The 13417-nt window shown below is 32.8% G+C and overlaps 2 protein-coding genes across 2 annotated transcripts; one reads left to right on the forward strand and one right to left on the reverse strand.

The window, feature by feature from the left end:
* Positions 1–56: 56 nt before the first annotated feature.
* Positions 57–7185, reverse strand: LOC123663249 (Fanconi anemia group J protein homolog). Its single transcript, XM_045597938.1, has 8 exons — positions 7071–7185; positions 6158–6296; positions 2992–3241; positions 2396–2671; positions 1162–1281; positions 877–971; positions 664–782; positions 57–265 (listed from the first exon to the last, which is right to left on the reverse strand). Exons 1-8 carry the CDS (start codon positions 7183–7185, stop codon positions 144–146), a joined length of 1236 nt encoding a protein of 411 aa, XP_045453894.1. The 3' UTR covers positions 57–143.
* Positions 7186–8861: 1676 nt separating this feature from the next.
* Positions 8862–12676, forward strand: LOC123663458 (fatty acid-binding protein, heart-like). The gene is made up of 4 exons (XM_045598139.1): positions 8862–8966; positions 10125–10294; positions 11224–11334; positions 12406–12676. The coding sequence occupies exons 1-4, from the start codon at positions 8894–8896 to the stop codon at positions 12463–12465; spliced, it is 414 nt and encodes a 137-aa protein (XP_045454095.1). The 5' UTR covers positions 8862–8893; the 3' UTR covers positions 12466–12676.
* Positions 12677–13417: the final 741 nt, after the last annotated feature.

Here is a 13417-nt window from a genome sequence, read left to right on the forward strand (position 1 = left end):
GTTTTTTTTCGTTTACGAGCAAACACAATTATATTTCAAGCATTTGTTCAATGAAATTGTGAAAAAAGGGAAAACTAGTTTTTAGAATTACTTCCTGAATTTACAATAAATACGTTATGGAGCGATTATATAGTTTACAATTTCTACTTACCAAGCACAGTGTCAAGTGACTCAAGAAAGTTACCAGTTGCTTGCGTTACTCCTACTAAGCTACGTGGATTTTCTCGTAGTCTCTGGCAAAACTCGGAAACGTTTCTGTTGAAGTCTGAAATTTACGAAAGAAATTTGATCATAGTAGGATGTACATTGTGCAAGTGTAGTCGAATTTCAAGGTGATAGTTTTGCTAGACACATACAATAGAAAAATAGTAAAAAATAATTTAACTTATTTTGTTGAGGTAGTAGAGCAGGAAATATCTCTCGAAATATGTAGCAGCCCGACTGGAAAAGTACCTCAACCTTGAAAAGATCATACTACCTTATATCTTTTCAAGGTTGCATAAGGTGGCCAGAGCTTCTGGGTTTGGGGTAGGTCCGGCGACGCGCTTGCAATCCTTGTGGTTTTGTTTTCGTCTGTAGGCTACGGTAACCGCTTACTATTACGTGGGCCGTGAGTTTGTTTGCCACCATTAGTATAAAAAATTCAATAAAAGCAATGTTTACCATGGTAACTGTCGATCCCGATATTGCAATTGTTCAATGATTGCACAAATTCTTCTATTTCCCATGTTTTTAGCGATACAGTTCCGGTAATGGACATTTTTTTTGTTTCATCATCAAACCTGAAACAGCATTTTATTATTAAAAATAAAATAACAAGTGATAAAAGTTAAAATGTCATAAAAGAAGTATTATTATGGGCATATGAATGCATACCATTTTTCCCAGTTATTCAAATACTTTTGAAGTCGTTCAATGCGCGGCATCAGGTTTTGGTTTGCGAATAGGTATGAAGAGACGATATTAAGTTCCTTTTCAGAAAAAAAAACATATGATCGTAAAAAAAGGAATTTACTAGAATTTCTATTTCTTCTATGAAGTTGATACATAGATTTTTAAAAATATGAGTACTCTATCATTTATTATTTCAAATAAAATAATAAAATATATGTTTATGATGTGTACCGCCAGTACGTACACGATTAATGTTTAAATACTGACCTTTATAGCACTTTGCAATTCTTTCTTAGTGAAGTTGAACGTAGCCGTACTACGGCACATGTCCTCGATGTTGTGCCCCTCGTCAATTATCACTATATTATTTTTTAAAGTTATTTGCAGCTGAAATTACCCCAATGAAAAGGAAAAAAATTACGTTAAAATTTTATGAGATTTTAATTTTTACATTTTTTGGTAGTTTTCAACCTTTATTTCGCTAGAAACTCTAAGGACAAAAATTCGTCATTTTAGCTAATCAGAAACAATATAGTAAAAACCGAGTAAAAATTAAAGTTACGGTGTCTGTATTAAAGTAAAAGTAAGCAGTTTTTTTTTATTTCCTGAAAAGTTAGTGATAAAATAACATATGTGGTGTTCGAGCTTCAACGACGGATAGCGTGTACTCGATAGAGTGAAAAATAGAACATTAATAAAATCGATTTTCAAATTTCAGTGGCATCCGAGTAACTGGATACAGCTAATTTTAAACCAAAATTATTTCTCCAACGCTAAACTGTTTATTCTACCGCTATACGTTAAAACTACGGATACGACATAGGAATCAGGTAATTACAAGTGACAAACTTTAGTCACGTCATTTTTTAACCAGCGCTATAATAGGATAAGCACAACGTAACAAATGCATTTAGAGGCTGAATCGTAACAACATACAAGCTTCTTGCTAACTCCTCTAACTTAACATCATACAGATAAAAAAGGTGTTAAGAGTTCTATAATATCTTTATTTTAATAGTTACCATATCATAATAATAAATTTTAGGAAATAAATTATAGGTAGGGCACAGCAGGAATTTCCTGCTCAAAATATGGAGCAGCCCGACTGGGGTAGTACCTCGACCTTACAGAAGATGACAGCTAAATAATACTGTTTTCAAGCAGTATTGTGTACCTGTTGGTGAGTAAGGCGACCAGAGCTCCTGGGGAGATTGGGGATTGAGTCGGCAACGCGCTTGCGATGCTTCTGGTGTTGCAGGCGTCTATAAGCTACGGTAATCGCTTACCATCAGGTGAGCCGTACGCTTGTTTGCCGACCTAGTGACATAAAAAAAAATTTTGTCCTAGGAAAACATAAATATCTTTTAGGACGAACCAGCATGTCGTAGGAAAAACTTTGGTCTAAATTTTAGTTTGGCCGGTAGTATTCAATAAAATAGGCTTCAAATTTTAAATAAAATTAAATTTGCTATGAGTGGTCAAGAAAAAAATAAAAACTTACACTGTTCCTAATTGTAGGATCGACTAGATAGTTGTAGGGGCAGAAGACTACGTTGGCTTTCTTCATCATATCTCTAGCTGCGTAATATGGACACGCTGTTAATCTGTTACCATTGTGTATGAGATCATTCAGGTCGAAAGCGGGAGGTAGCGTTCTATGATTCAGTTTCCTTCGGTTGTCGAAGTACTCGCAATTGGTGAGCCGGTTTGATATACTGGGTTTGTTTGATACTCCGGGTTGGTTTGATGCTTCGGATTCTTTTGATAATTTTGATGACTAATGAAAGAAGGAAATAACGTTTACTACTTTCATGTGGTATTTTTTTTTTAATCCCGATCGTTTGTTAGAGAAAATTCAGACACTAGTCTATAAAAATTCGATGTGAGTCTTTCACACAACAAAGTTCTTTTCTTTATCAATGGATTGTAGTTCTACCCACCATGCTTGTCATATTTATAATAAGGGCTAGGGTTAAAATTCATTTTATTGCTATTCAACCTACATTGGTAAATTCTAACGATGCTCTACTTCTTTGATGAGCACGTAATGAATTTTAAGTAAATTACAAATAGAAAAAATGTACAAATACTAACTACCTTAGTACAGTCTCTACACATATCGTTCTTAGAAGACCAGCGACTTCTATCTAAGCTCAGCAGACACGAATTATCTCTACTCGACAGAATCGTCATCAGCGCTTTTCCGCAGTACACTGTCCTGCGGAATTCCTTGACAACTTGCTCCAACTGCTTATGTGTCCTGGTCGTGTAGTACACGACGGGTAGACTGCAATCAACAAGCATGGAAGTCTCACAGCGGAAACTCTCAATCATGCTATTCAATTTTCTGGAAGCAAGACGAGCCGTCACCGTATACTACACCCAATATCACACTACACTACATAGTAATTTAAATAGTAATTCTACATTTATATATTATAACTTTACATACATTCTATGTGTATACCACATTTATTCCTCAAACTATTTAAATGTGTTTGATAAAATTATACTTACATGTCACTTAAAAATTACTTATTAGGTTTTTTGAATATCATATCAAAAATTGACCGCTCCAGCGGGGTTCGAACCCGCGTCTCCGACTGACCCTCTCACCTCACTATAGACGGTGGCACAGTTCGCTTAAACCGAAAATAAAATCATCATATCAAAAATTTCGATCTAGCGGGTACATCGTTCCATAGCTTAATTGGCTAGAGCGCCGACACGGTTAGTCGGAGACGCGGGTTTGAACCCCGCTGGAGCGGTCAATTTTTGATATGATATTCAAAAATGTTTAAAATTCCTAATGTGTGGGTAACACAAAAATAAAATCGTACATATTACTTATTAGGTTTTTGGTATGTAGTATGAGGAAACTTAGGCATTACTTTTCCATATTAAAATTTAAACAACACTAAATCATTGTAGTTATTAATATACAAATTTATAAACTAATTCTATTATTGAAAATTACAATACTGGACCGCAAAGAAAAAGGGTTCGTTTAGAAAATCTTCAATATCTTCAAAAGTATCGGACCTAGCTTATGAAATGTGCTTAAATGAAAAAAAAAAAAAAAAAAAATTCAATGTAAAATAAAAAATGCGTAGTTTTTCAGTATTTTCTTAAATATAGATTTGTTACAGATGCGTCGTTTTCACGCATTTTATTAGTTTGTTTTTCTTCCGCGAGCTCGCAATACTGCTGTTATCCAATTAACATAACTTCTACTATGTTTTTAAGGCGATGCTGCGGATTATTTTGTCATTGCTTGTAGTGTGATTGACGGCGGATTCCGCTGACGTACACGTCGTCCCGGTTCATCCGATGCATGCTCAATAGGGTTTAAGTCCGGGCTGCGTGCGGGCCACTCCAAATGTGTAGTAACTAATTCTTGAAAATAGAAAAATACTATCTGGGCCCAAAACATTGAAGATTTTCTAACTGACCCTTTTTCTTTGCGGCCCAGTTTATTTATATATAATAAATAATACTTATCAATAATAATTGCTACAAATATTTCGCTAAATTTGTCTACATGCTAGTTATTTTATACTTATTCTTTATCTATAATATAAAAATGAGTCGCTGAATGTGTTGCTAAGCGCAAAACTCGAGAACGGTTGAACCGATTTCGCTAATTCTTTTTTTAAAATATTCCTTGAAGTACGAGGATGGTTCTTACGGAGAGAAAAATTCAAAAAAAAAAAAAAAAAATTAAATTTCCTGAAAAAGTCTAAAAACAACACTTTTCCATACAAAAGATTTGTGATAATACTTAAAAGTCAATTTGAACTTTAATACCATACGATAAAGTTTGTGTTAGGCGATACGAAGTTTGCCGGGTCAGCTAGTTCTTAATAAAAATAATGAAGAGCCAAGCTCAAACTTACTGAAAAACCTCTATAAATAAGTTTATAGACACCCAACTTGCAATATTTACTTAGAATCGTTACCAATGCTTCTTTAAATATTGTTATATATTATAAAAATTACTTATTTTATAAGTCCCGAAAAAATCTTTCAAATGGTTAAAATATTCGTTAAAACTTTGAGTTATTTACTTGTAACGCGTGCCTCTTGTTCGCAAAAGTTTTCTTGGAACACTTTGAATAAAACAACGGACGGGGGAATCTATTAACATTTTTTGCTGTTATATAACGAATAAGAAATATTTCCACTTGTTGTATTATCCGCATTTATTATTTTTATTATGATTATTACTTTTTTTTTAACCACTTAATGTTATTTTTTTTCTTTCCAATTATATTCACATGTATAATAATCTATATTTGTATAGCTTTATATCATATTTTTATGTTAGTATATAATATCGTATGTATTATTACTTTAGAAATTATAGTATTATTACTTTAGAAACACAGTGCACTGTTAAACTATTCATTGTTTTTGCTGCACTCTTTATCACATAAATTGTATCTTTTTTTCTTCTGTAAATAAATAAATAAATAATCCAAAATACCCTAAGGCATGTAGTAACAATTTTCAAAAATTATATCAAATTTTACTGCAAATTCAATAAATTCTTAGTTCTTGTAAGTAGGGTTTTCTACTTAGTAAGTACCCACATTAGAAATTAATTTTTGTTTCTGGTAAAGTAAAAGGTTAGTACATCAATTGTTTTAAAAATGATTATTATTTATGTGAATGAGTCAGTAAGGTTATTTGTTGTTTAGTATTCAGGCAGCTTCACAGGAACGAAAAAAGGTACCTATTAGTGGATAAATGGTTTTATACTCTTATAAAAAATTATTATTATGTTAGAAAACAATAAATACATAAATAAGTTTTGTTAAACACTTGCTCATCCCATACATTTCTCATGCAAATGAAACATATATTCAAAATATACATATATTTATACACATGCAAGAAAATACAACAATACCCCTACGAAAGATTTCTCGTAACAATTTTAATAAGAATAAATCCCCATAACACAATCCAAGCATTCGAAACTATAAGCGATTAACGCAATTAATTATTATTTTTTTTGTAAATTCATTATTATTATGATATGAAAAATTTATATGTATATGCATGTATATTGTATAATTTATAAATACCACTACCATCATATGTTAAATTTGAAAAGCTGAAGAGTGCGTTTGAAGGGAAAAATCAATGGGTATAAAACGGCACGCTACGATGCGGCGAAACCGCACAAATCGTCTAATTGATAAAAAATTACATGAAAGAGGAAACGTTAATGATTTTTTTTAAATATTGAAACACTTACCGATTTTGAGCCGATTGATCTTCTTCTAGTTCCATTGGTGTTACATCTGCTATGGGTATATCATTATTACTAGGCTGATTAGTTCCAAAAAGTTCGTTCAAATTTCGTTTAATTTTCTTCAAAGGAATATTAACGGCACCTGAAAAAGTGTGTGATAGGCAAGTTAACAGTTTTTTATATTGTTAACAGTTATTAATGATTTTAAAGTGAAATTTGTTAGAAATCTTATAACTACCGAATTGTCACCTAGATATTCATAGACATCTAATCTAACGCTAGCTGTGGAATTGTTTTCCAATATGCAATAAAAATAACTTTAACATAGCATGTGATGTAAATGAGACGTTTTATTGTCCAGATAGATAACATAGTGGAGTAGGTACCTATGATATATGTAATTTTTTTTCTGTATAAATGTAAAACCTACTTTTATATAATAATTGAGTAGTCCAGTCGAAGAATCATTATAAAACTGTCATTTAAAAAAAATACAATATCCGAAATGACCGTGGAGAACTGGTGATGTTTTATCAATAAAAAAATTATTGAGTAATGTTATACAGATAATATATAAATGTTTATTGTTTCGATTTTATACATGATATTAACGTTTTGAGGTCCAGCTGATGTTGAGTGTGTTTTTTTCTAAATTAATTAAAGATGTGAAATAATTATTCATAAGGAACTTTGTCACAATACAATCTATTATTTATATTTATTACTCATGTGATGTTGAAAAAAGAGGGTAGTTCAAACAACTCTTGATAAGATTACATGTATAAGTTATATTCACATATTAATGAGAAATTAATATGTGAACATATTAATGAGTTAATATGTGAACATATTAATGAGAGTATTTATAAATGATTATATTTTGAAAATTTAAATAAACAATCAGTTTTAAGCATACACATAACGCTAGGCAGCCCTTGTAAGGTCGATTTCAATACATTCACTAGGGCGAGCGCCTGTAGGTACAATCCTGCAATCTCAGTAATGGCGATATTGTCATCGCAGGTCGCCATTTTGAATTAGTGTACACCTCGTCAGACCTCTTGTGTGTTTTAAAAGTTATTTGCGAATATTTCATCTACTATTATAACTTCTTCAACTTCTTTTGTTTCATGTTTCTTTTTATTTTTCTATTAATGTTTGTAAAATGGAATATGTTAATATTAATAAATACATTAAAATAATAAATTGCCACAGAGTGAGTTATTTCTAATAACTTATTAGGCCGGGATTAACCTATTAAAAATAGCCTACTGTAGTAGGCTATTAGTAATAGGTTAATTATTTATCCGGGCGCGACTTACGCTCGCTACATCACTGGTTATTATACAATATATACCTAAAGGTATAGGAAGTACCGGGGTGACCGAGCTTAGTTCGGTATTGGTGATTTAATAAATCGTGTTTTTTGGAAATCATCTTTAAATACGAATTACATATTCATAAAATATTACTAATATTTTTCGATTTTACCGATAATAATAAAAAAATTAAATAAATACAAAAGAATCAAAAATAAATAAATTATAATTAATCGATCTAGACATGATTCAAATCGTGGTCTTCTCAGTCATTTCCGACCGATCGATTTCCCACCCGAGCTATTGCAACTTTATTGACGGTTGCGAAATTTACCTTTGTATTCTAACGATATTGTAGCCATTTTTTCATTGCGTAAAAACAGGGATAAAACGATATTTTCTAAAAATGAATCCTAGCTAGATGGATTTATCACCCCCGAAACCTCCTACATACTAAATTTCATGCAAATCGTTGGAGCCGTTTCCGAGATTCAGATTATATAATATATATACAAGAATTGCTCGTTTAATAGTATTGGATAAATAGCAGATAGCTGTACCTTCTAATTCTGATCTGCAGTGCTCTCGTTTCTCAATGTTTATACAGGATGGCACCTCTTCGATTGGTTCAAAGTAGATATTCTTTTCTCCTGAAATACAAAATAATATTATACGTGAATGGTTAAAATAGACGATACCTCCGGTTTTCATTGCATTCTAAAAAAAATGCGTCATACGTCAAATATGGTATTATATAGACATAAATGTCATTAATATATTGATAACGTATAGGCATTTTTTCATACATAATTATCGTTATACACACATATATATGATAAGCCACATATTTGCACAGGTACTTAATAAATACATGAGTAAGTCCAAACTATATACATACTAAGAAAATGTAAAGTAATGAAATTTTTTTAAAGAAAATAGCTGTGTACGCCTCAGAGAGCACGTTAGGCCGTCGGTCCCGGTTGTTATCATATAGCGATCGTTACTCATAGTAGTAGGAAGTATATCCGCCAACCCGCATTGGAGCAGCGTGGCGGATTAAGCTCTGATCCTTCTCCTACATGGGGAAAGAGGTCTATGCCCAGCAGTAGGCTATTACAGTATTTAAAATATACCTTTTGAAAGAGTAAATAGCTTTGGAATAATATAAACATCTTAAGATATTTGAGGATATTGATTACGATTTTCTAGCTATATTTTTTACACAAACATTACATTAGAAATAAAACACTACCACAGGAAGAGACAGAGAGACATTTGTGAACAAAATGTACATTTCACGTGTAAAATTTACTTCTTTATTTGTATAGTCGGAGATAGTTTCAGCCGTTATCTCTCGGGAAAACAGGTTTCTTGATAAGTCAGTTATTAGTTGTGTAATTTCGCGGGCGGTCGTTTCGAAATGGAAGATTTTCTCGGCAAAGAGTACATATTACTTTCAAACGAAAATTTCGATGATTATTTAGCATTTATCGGTATAACACCTTGATATATTTCATTAGGATTTAAATTCCCGCTAAATATCAAGTGTTCATAGAATGTTTGCTTTGTTCATATAAGTGACATAATTATGCTGTTAATTGATTAATTAATATGTTTAATTTGAAGGTCAGTCGTCAGCGGAACACAAATTTACAAATATGTATTGAGTTGTATTTGTTTCAAAAAATTTATACAGTTCCTATTTTTTTTGTCAATTATTCTCCATCATTCAGTGTTCAATTTATCATTGTTATTTGTTTTTTAATTTTACCTGTTTATTCCATGTAAAGCATAAGCTTTTTAGATAATTCACTCTTTACATTAAATCATTCTATAGTAATAAATACATTTTATTTCAAAACTCTGTTAACTTGATATTTTACAATATAAATTATTATTGTACAGTAGACGTCTCCCAAAAAGCGAAAGGAACTTCGTTCCGACCGGATCCATAGATGGGTCATGCCGTTGTTTTTACTCTTTTGCTAGGTATCAAACAAAGTTCATTAGAACTATCTCTAATCTATACAGAGCCTAGGATTTACAAAATTGTAGTTTAGTATTTGAGGTAAAACAGACCGTAATCTTGTTTTTCCTCATGTCAAAGCGTATCATTACTTGTGCGACAGTGCGAGATAAGATCCTAAGAACTATTATCCTAAGATCTTTTCAAAATACTCTTTTTCACATAATCTTTAATCGGATATCTTTAGTAAATACGAAGTGTACAGAACGTTCTTATAAAACGTCGATAACCTATATATCGTACATTCGATTACTTTGAATAATTCGTTTAAATATTTTTTTTTTGAATTCAATATTTATACTTTTTCTAAGGATGCAATGTTACAAAGATGAAACTGTGTTGCAAATAAGCGTACGGTCGACGTGATAGGAAGTGGTTACCGAAGCCTATGGAGGAGTGAAATATCTAAAGCAACAGAAGTCCCTTATTAATCCTACTGCTCGTCAACATATCGATTCTTCAAGATCCCTAGCATCCATCCTCACTACAGGAATACAATAAATATTAATTTAGAATTTTAGAGCCGTATTTGTTGGCTGTGATCTTCAGCCATAACATACACAAAATAACAAAAATGAAAAATATTCCTTTTTTGATACCGACTATATTTTACTTATCTTTTTAGGTATAAGTTATTTTTCACGTAAGGTGGCAATTAGTTTGAAACCGGTTCAATGTTTGGTACGCAACGGAGACGGAACATACACGTTTAGCTTCAAATCGAAATTCGCAAACTCTGAAGCTACGTTCATACCAGGCGAGGATTTTGTTGAAACTAAAGCGGATGGTGTTAAGGTAACTGACTAGCATCAGTGCTTTTACTATCACATGTACTAAAAAAAGCAACTAAAAATATTTTTTCTTGAATATTAGGTAGCTTCTATACTAACTTCTAATTAACAAATTAATTTAACGATGGGTTGGTGCATTGGTTGGCTACCACTGTAGCCGTGGCGGGTCCCGCTCTTGATGAACTTTTGTATATCATACAGATGATTGTCGTGTTATAATAGATGTTTACTTTCATTCTTAATATTTACACAGAATTAAATATCTTCATTGTATGCGTAAAATTTTTAATACTTAACACATAATAATTTTAAAATTAGCGCTTGCTATTTAACCGTTAAACATTTGAGTAACTGTTTGAACCAACATCACGTGAATTTTATTGTTATAAAATCTAATCTATATAGCAGTTATACCTATAGCATAGCAGTATGTGTAATCATAACATTTATGATCTCCGATGACGATATCGGTATTTTAATAATGTAAAGACTCACAGTTACAATTTTAATTATATGTACCTGTATATAATAATTATTAATACAGTTCCACTACCATCTTGGAACTTAAAAAACCGACAGATTGCGGGAAAACCATCCAACTGCTGACTTTGAAATACACAGGCCGAAGACGGGCAGCCGTGTCTTCGGTGCGACAAAGTCAGCCCTGCGGTCACCAACCCGCCTGCCCAGCGTGGTGACTATGGGCAAAACACACAACTTGTGGAGGCTCCAGCAGTGGACTGTGATAGGGTGAAGTGATGATAATGATGATGATGATAATGATGATGATGATGATGATGATGATAATTATGAAGGTCGTCCGACACTTTTTCGGTTACGTTAACAAGATGGTTAACAAATATTATTATGAACTGAAAATGTAATGAAAAAAAAAAACGACCTACCTACTAAAATTTTATTTATGTGTTACAGGTGAAGGCGTTAATTACTTTAGAAGGAAACAAGATGACACACATACAGATTGAAAGAAACGGTCGGACTTCGAAACACGTTCGTGAATTCTTTAACGACAAACTTATTGTAGTAGGTATAGCGTGAAACTTTTATTTAAAATATAAAATAGTTATCGCTTTTTAAAGTTATTGAAGTGAAACTTCTTGAAAATCGTTGTGATTTGAAAATCAATGAAAGTAAAATACGTCAACGATAAAGAAACGGACATATAAATGTATGAGAATGAGATAGAATATTTTACTCAGTATTTTCTGTGTGGCTACGGCATTAAAGAATATGGCAACCCCCTCTCTTCCCGTGGGTGTCGTAGGAGGCGACTAAGGGAAAACACACTTTCACTACTACCTCGGAACTAATAAAGCCGACCGATGGCGGGATAACCATCCAACTGCTGGTTTTGAAATACACAGGTCGAAGACGAGTAGCAGCGTCTTCGCTGTGACAAAGCCAACCCTGCGGTCACCAACACGCCTGTCCAGCGTGGTGACTATGGGCAAAACACAATGTGTTCACACCGTTTTAGGCACCTAAAACACCGACGGTCTTCGGGCTCGATTCTGTCTCGGGATGGGTGTCTGTATTTGTACAAATAATTCTTTCCGATTTGAATGTCTGTCCTTGAGGGTCTCCCCACCGTGCCTCGAAGAGTATTTTAAGCTGTCAGTCTCGGTTGTTGTCGTAAATACGATCGTTACTCATAGAAGGGAATATATTCGCCAATCCGCAGTGTAACAGCGTGGTGGATTAAGCTCCAATCCTTTTAAATCCAATACTCAAAAGTATTCGTCAGATCTTGATCAAATATAAACGGGACCACATGACAAGCACTAACTTTCGATTAAAAAAAGACTCATCAAAATCAATCTACCCAGAAAACCTCCCCTATTTCAAGTCAATTAAAAAACTTGAGGGCGGGAGAGGTTAGGCTAGTATTAGAACAAAAAGTTTGAATCCTATAAGAAACACACTATCGGCTCCAATAGCGCACGAGTCCAGGATGTCGCCGAAGTTATTTTCGATTGCATTCCCGTTTCGAGGCGCTCAAAGTATCCTTGGTTCCAATCAATTCTCGATTCATTTCAGTTTGAAATCGTTACGCCCTTTGATCTTTCTACCGTTCACATCGTGTTTGTGTTTCAGACGACCACGGCTGACGGATTTGATAAAATTTCGACTAGGGTTTATGAATTGAAGCGATGACGTCATAACGACAACGTTTTTAACGTTAATTAGGGTGTTGAAAAAGGATTTTTTTAAATTAATAATCACATATTATGTACAAATAAATATTATATACTTCTATGTCTGCTGCTTGTATTTGTAAATACGTATGAAAGATGTTATAATTTTCTAGTTTTAAGCAAGGTTTTTTGCATAAGTATTATTTGAAATAAACATGATTAACATTTGACATTTGACTTTTTTTCATAGACCTTAAAAACCATTAGATATACGAATAAGTAAATGTATTGATAAGTTAGAATGAAATTACAAATGATGAATTACATAGAAAATGATTTTTAAAGTAGTGGTACTCCTGCTCAAAATATGGAGTAATCCGATTAGGATAGTACCTAGATCACAGCTAAATAATACTGCTTTCAAGCAGTGTTGTGTTCCTATGGAGAGTAAGGTGACCAGAGCTCTTGAGCGAAATTAGGGTCTTTTGGTGTTGCAGGCGTCTATAAGCTACGGTAATCGCTTACCATCAGGTGAGCCTTACGCTTGTTTGCCGACCTAGTTGTATATACTCGTAGGTGTATAAAAAATAAAAAAGTTTTTTTTTAAATAGCAATTCTACTACAAATTTTAATTTGTGATTAATATGTAGGTGAAAATGAAGAACAGTGGACTTGTCTAACTTTTTTGAAAATTCCATCCGAGATATTAGTATTTTCAAGTAAGTCTCATGTTTGTTAAGAAATAAATATCCTGTTCCTTGCTACGATTTTGAATTTTTATTTAAAATGTAACAAATAGAAGATTCAGTGATCCAATTATATATTAACTAGCGCCCCAGTTTCGCACGGTTGTCAAAACTATTAGTGTTCCTCTGCTATATTATGCATGTACTATACATATAAACCTTCCTCTGGTATCACTCTATTTACTAAAGAAAACCGCATCAAAATTCGTTGCGTAGTTTTGAAGA

Source organism: Melitaea cinxia, chromosome 20, assembly GCF_905220565.1.
Source record: "Melitaea cinxia chromosome 20, ilMelCinx1.1, whole genome shotgun sequence".
NCBI lineage: Eukaryota > Metazoa > Arthropoda > Insecta > Lepidoptera > Nymphalidae > Melitaea > Melitaea cinxia.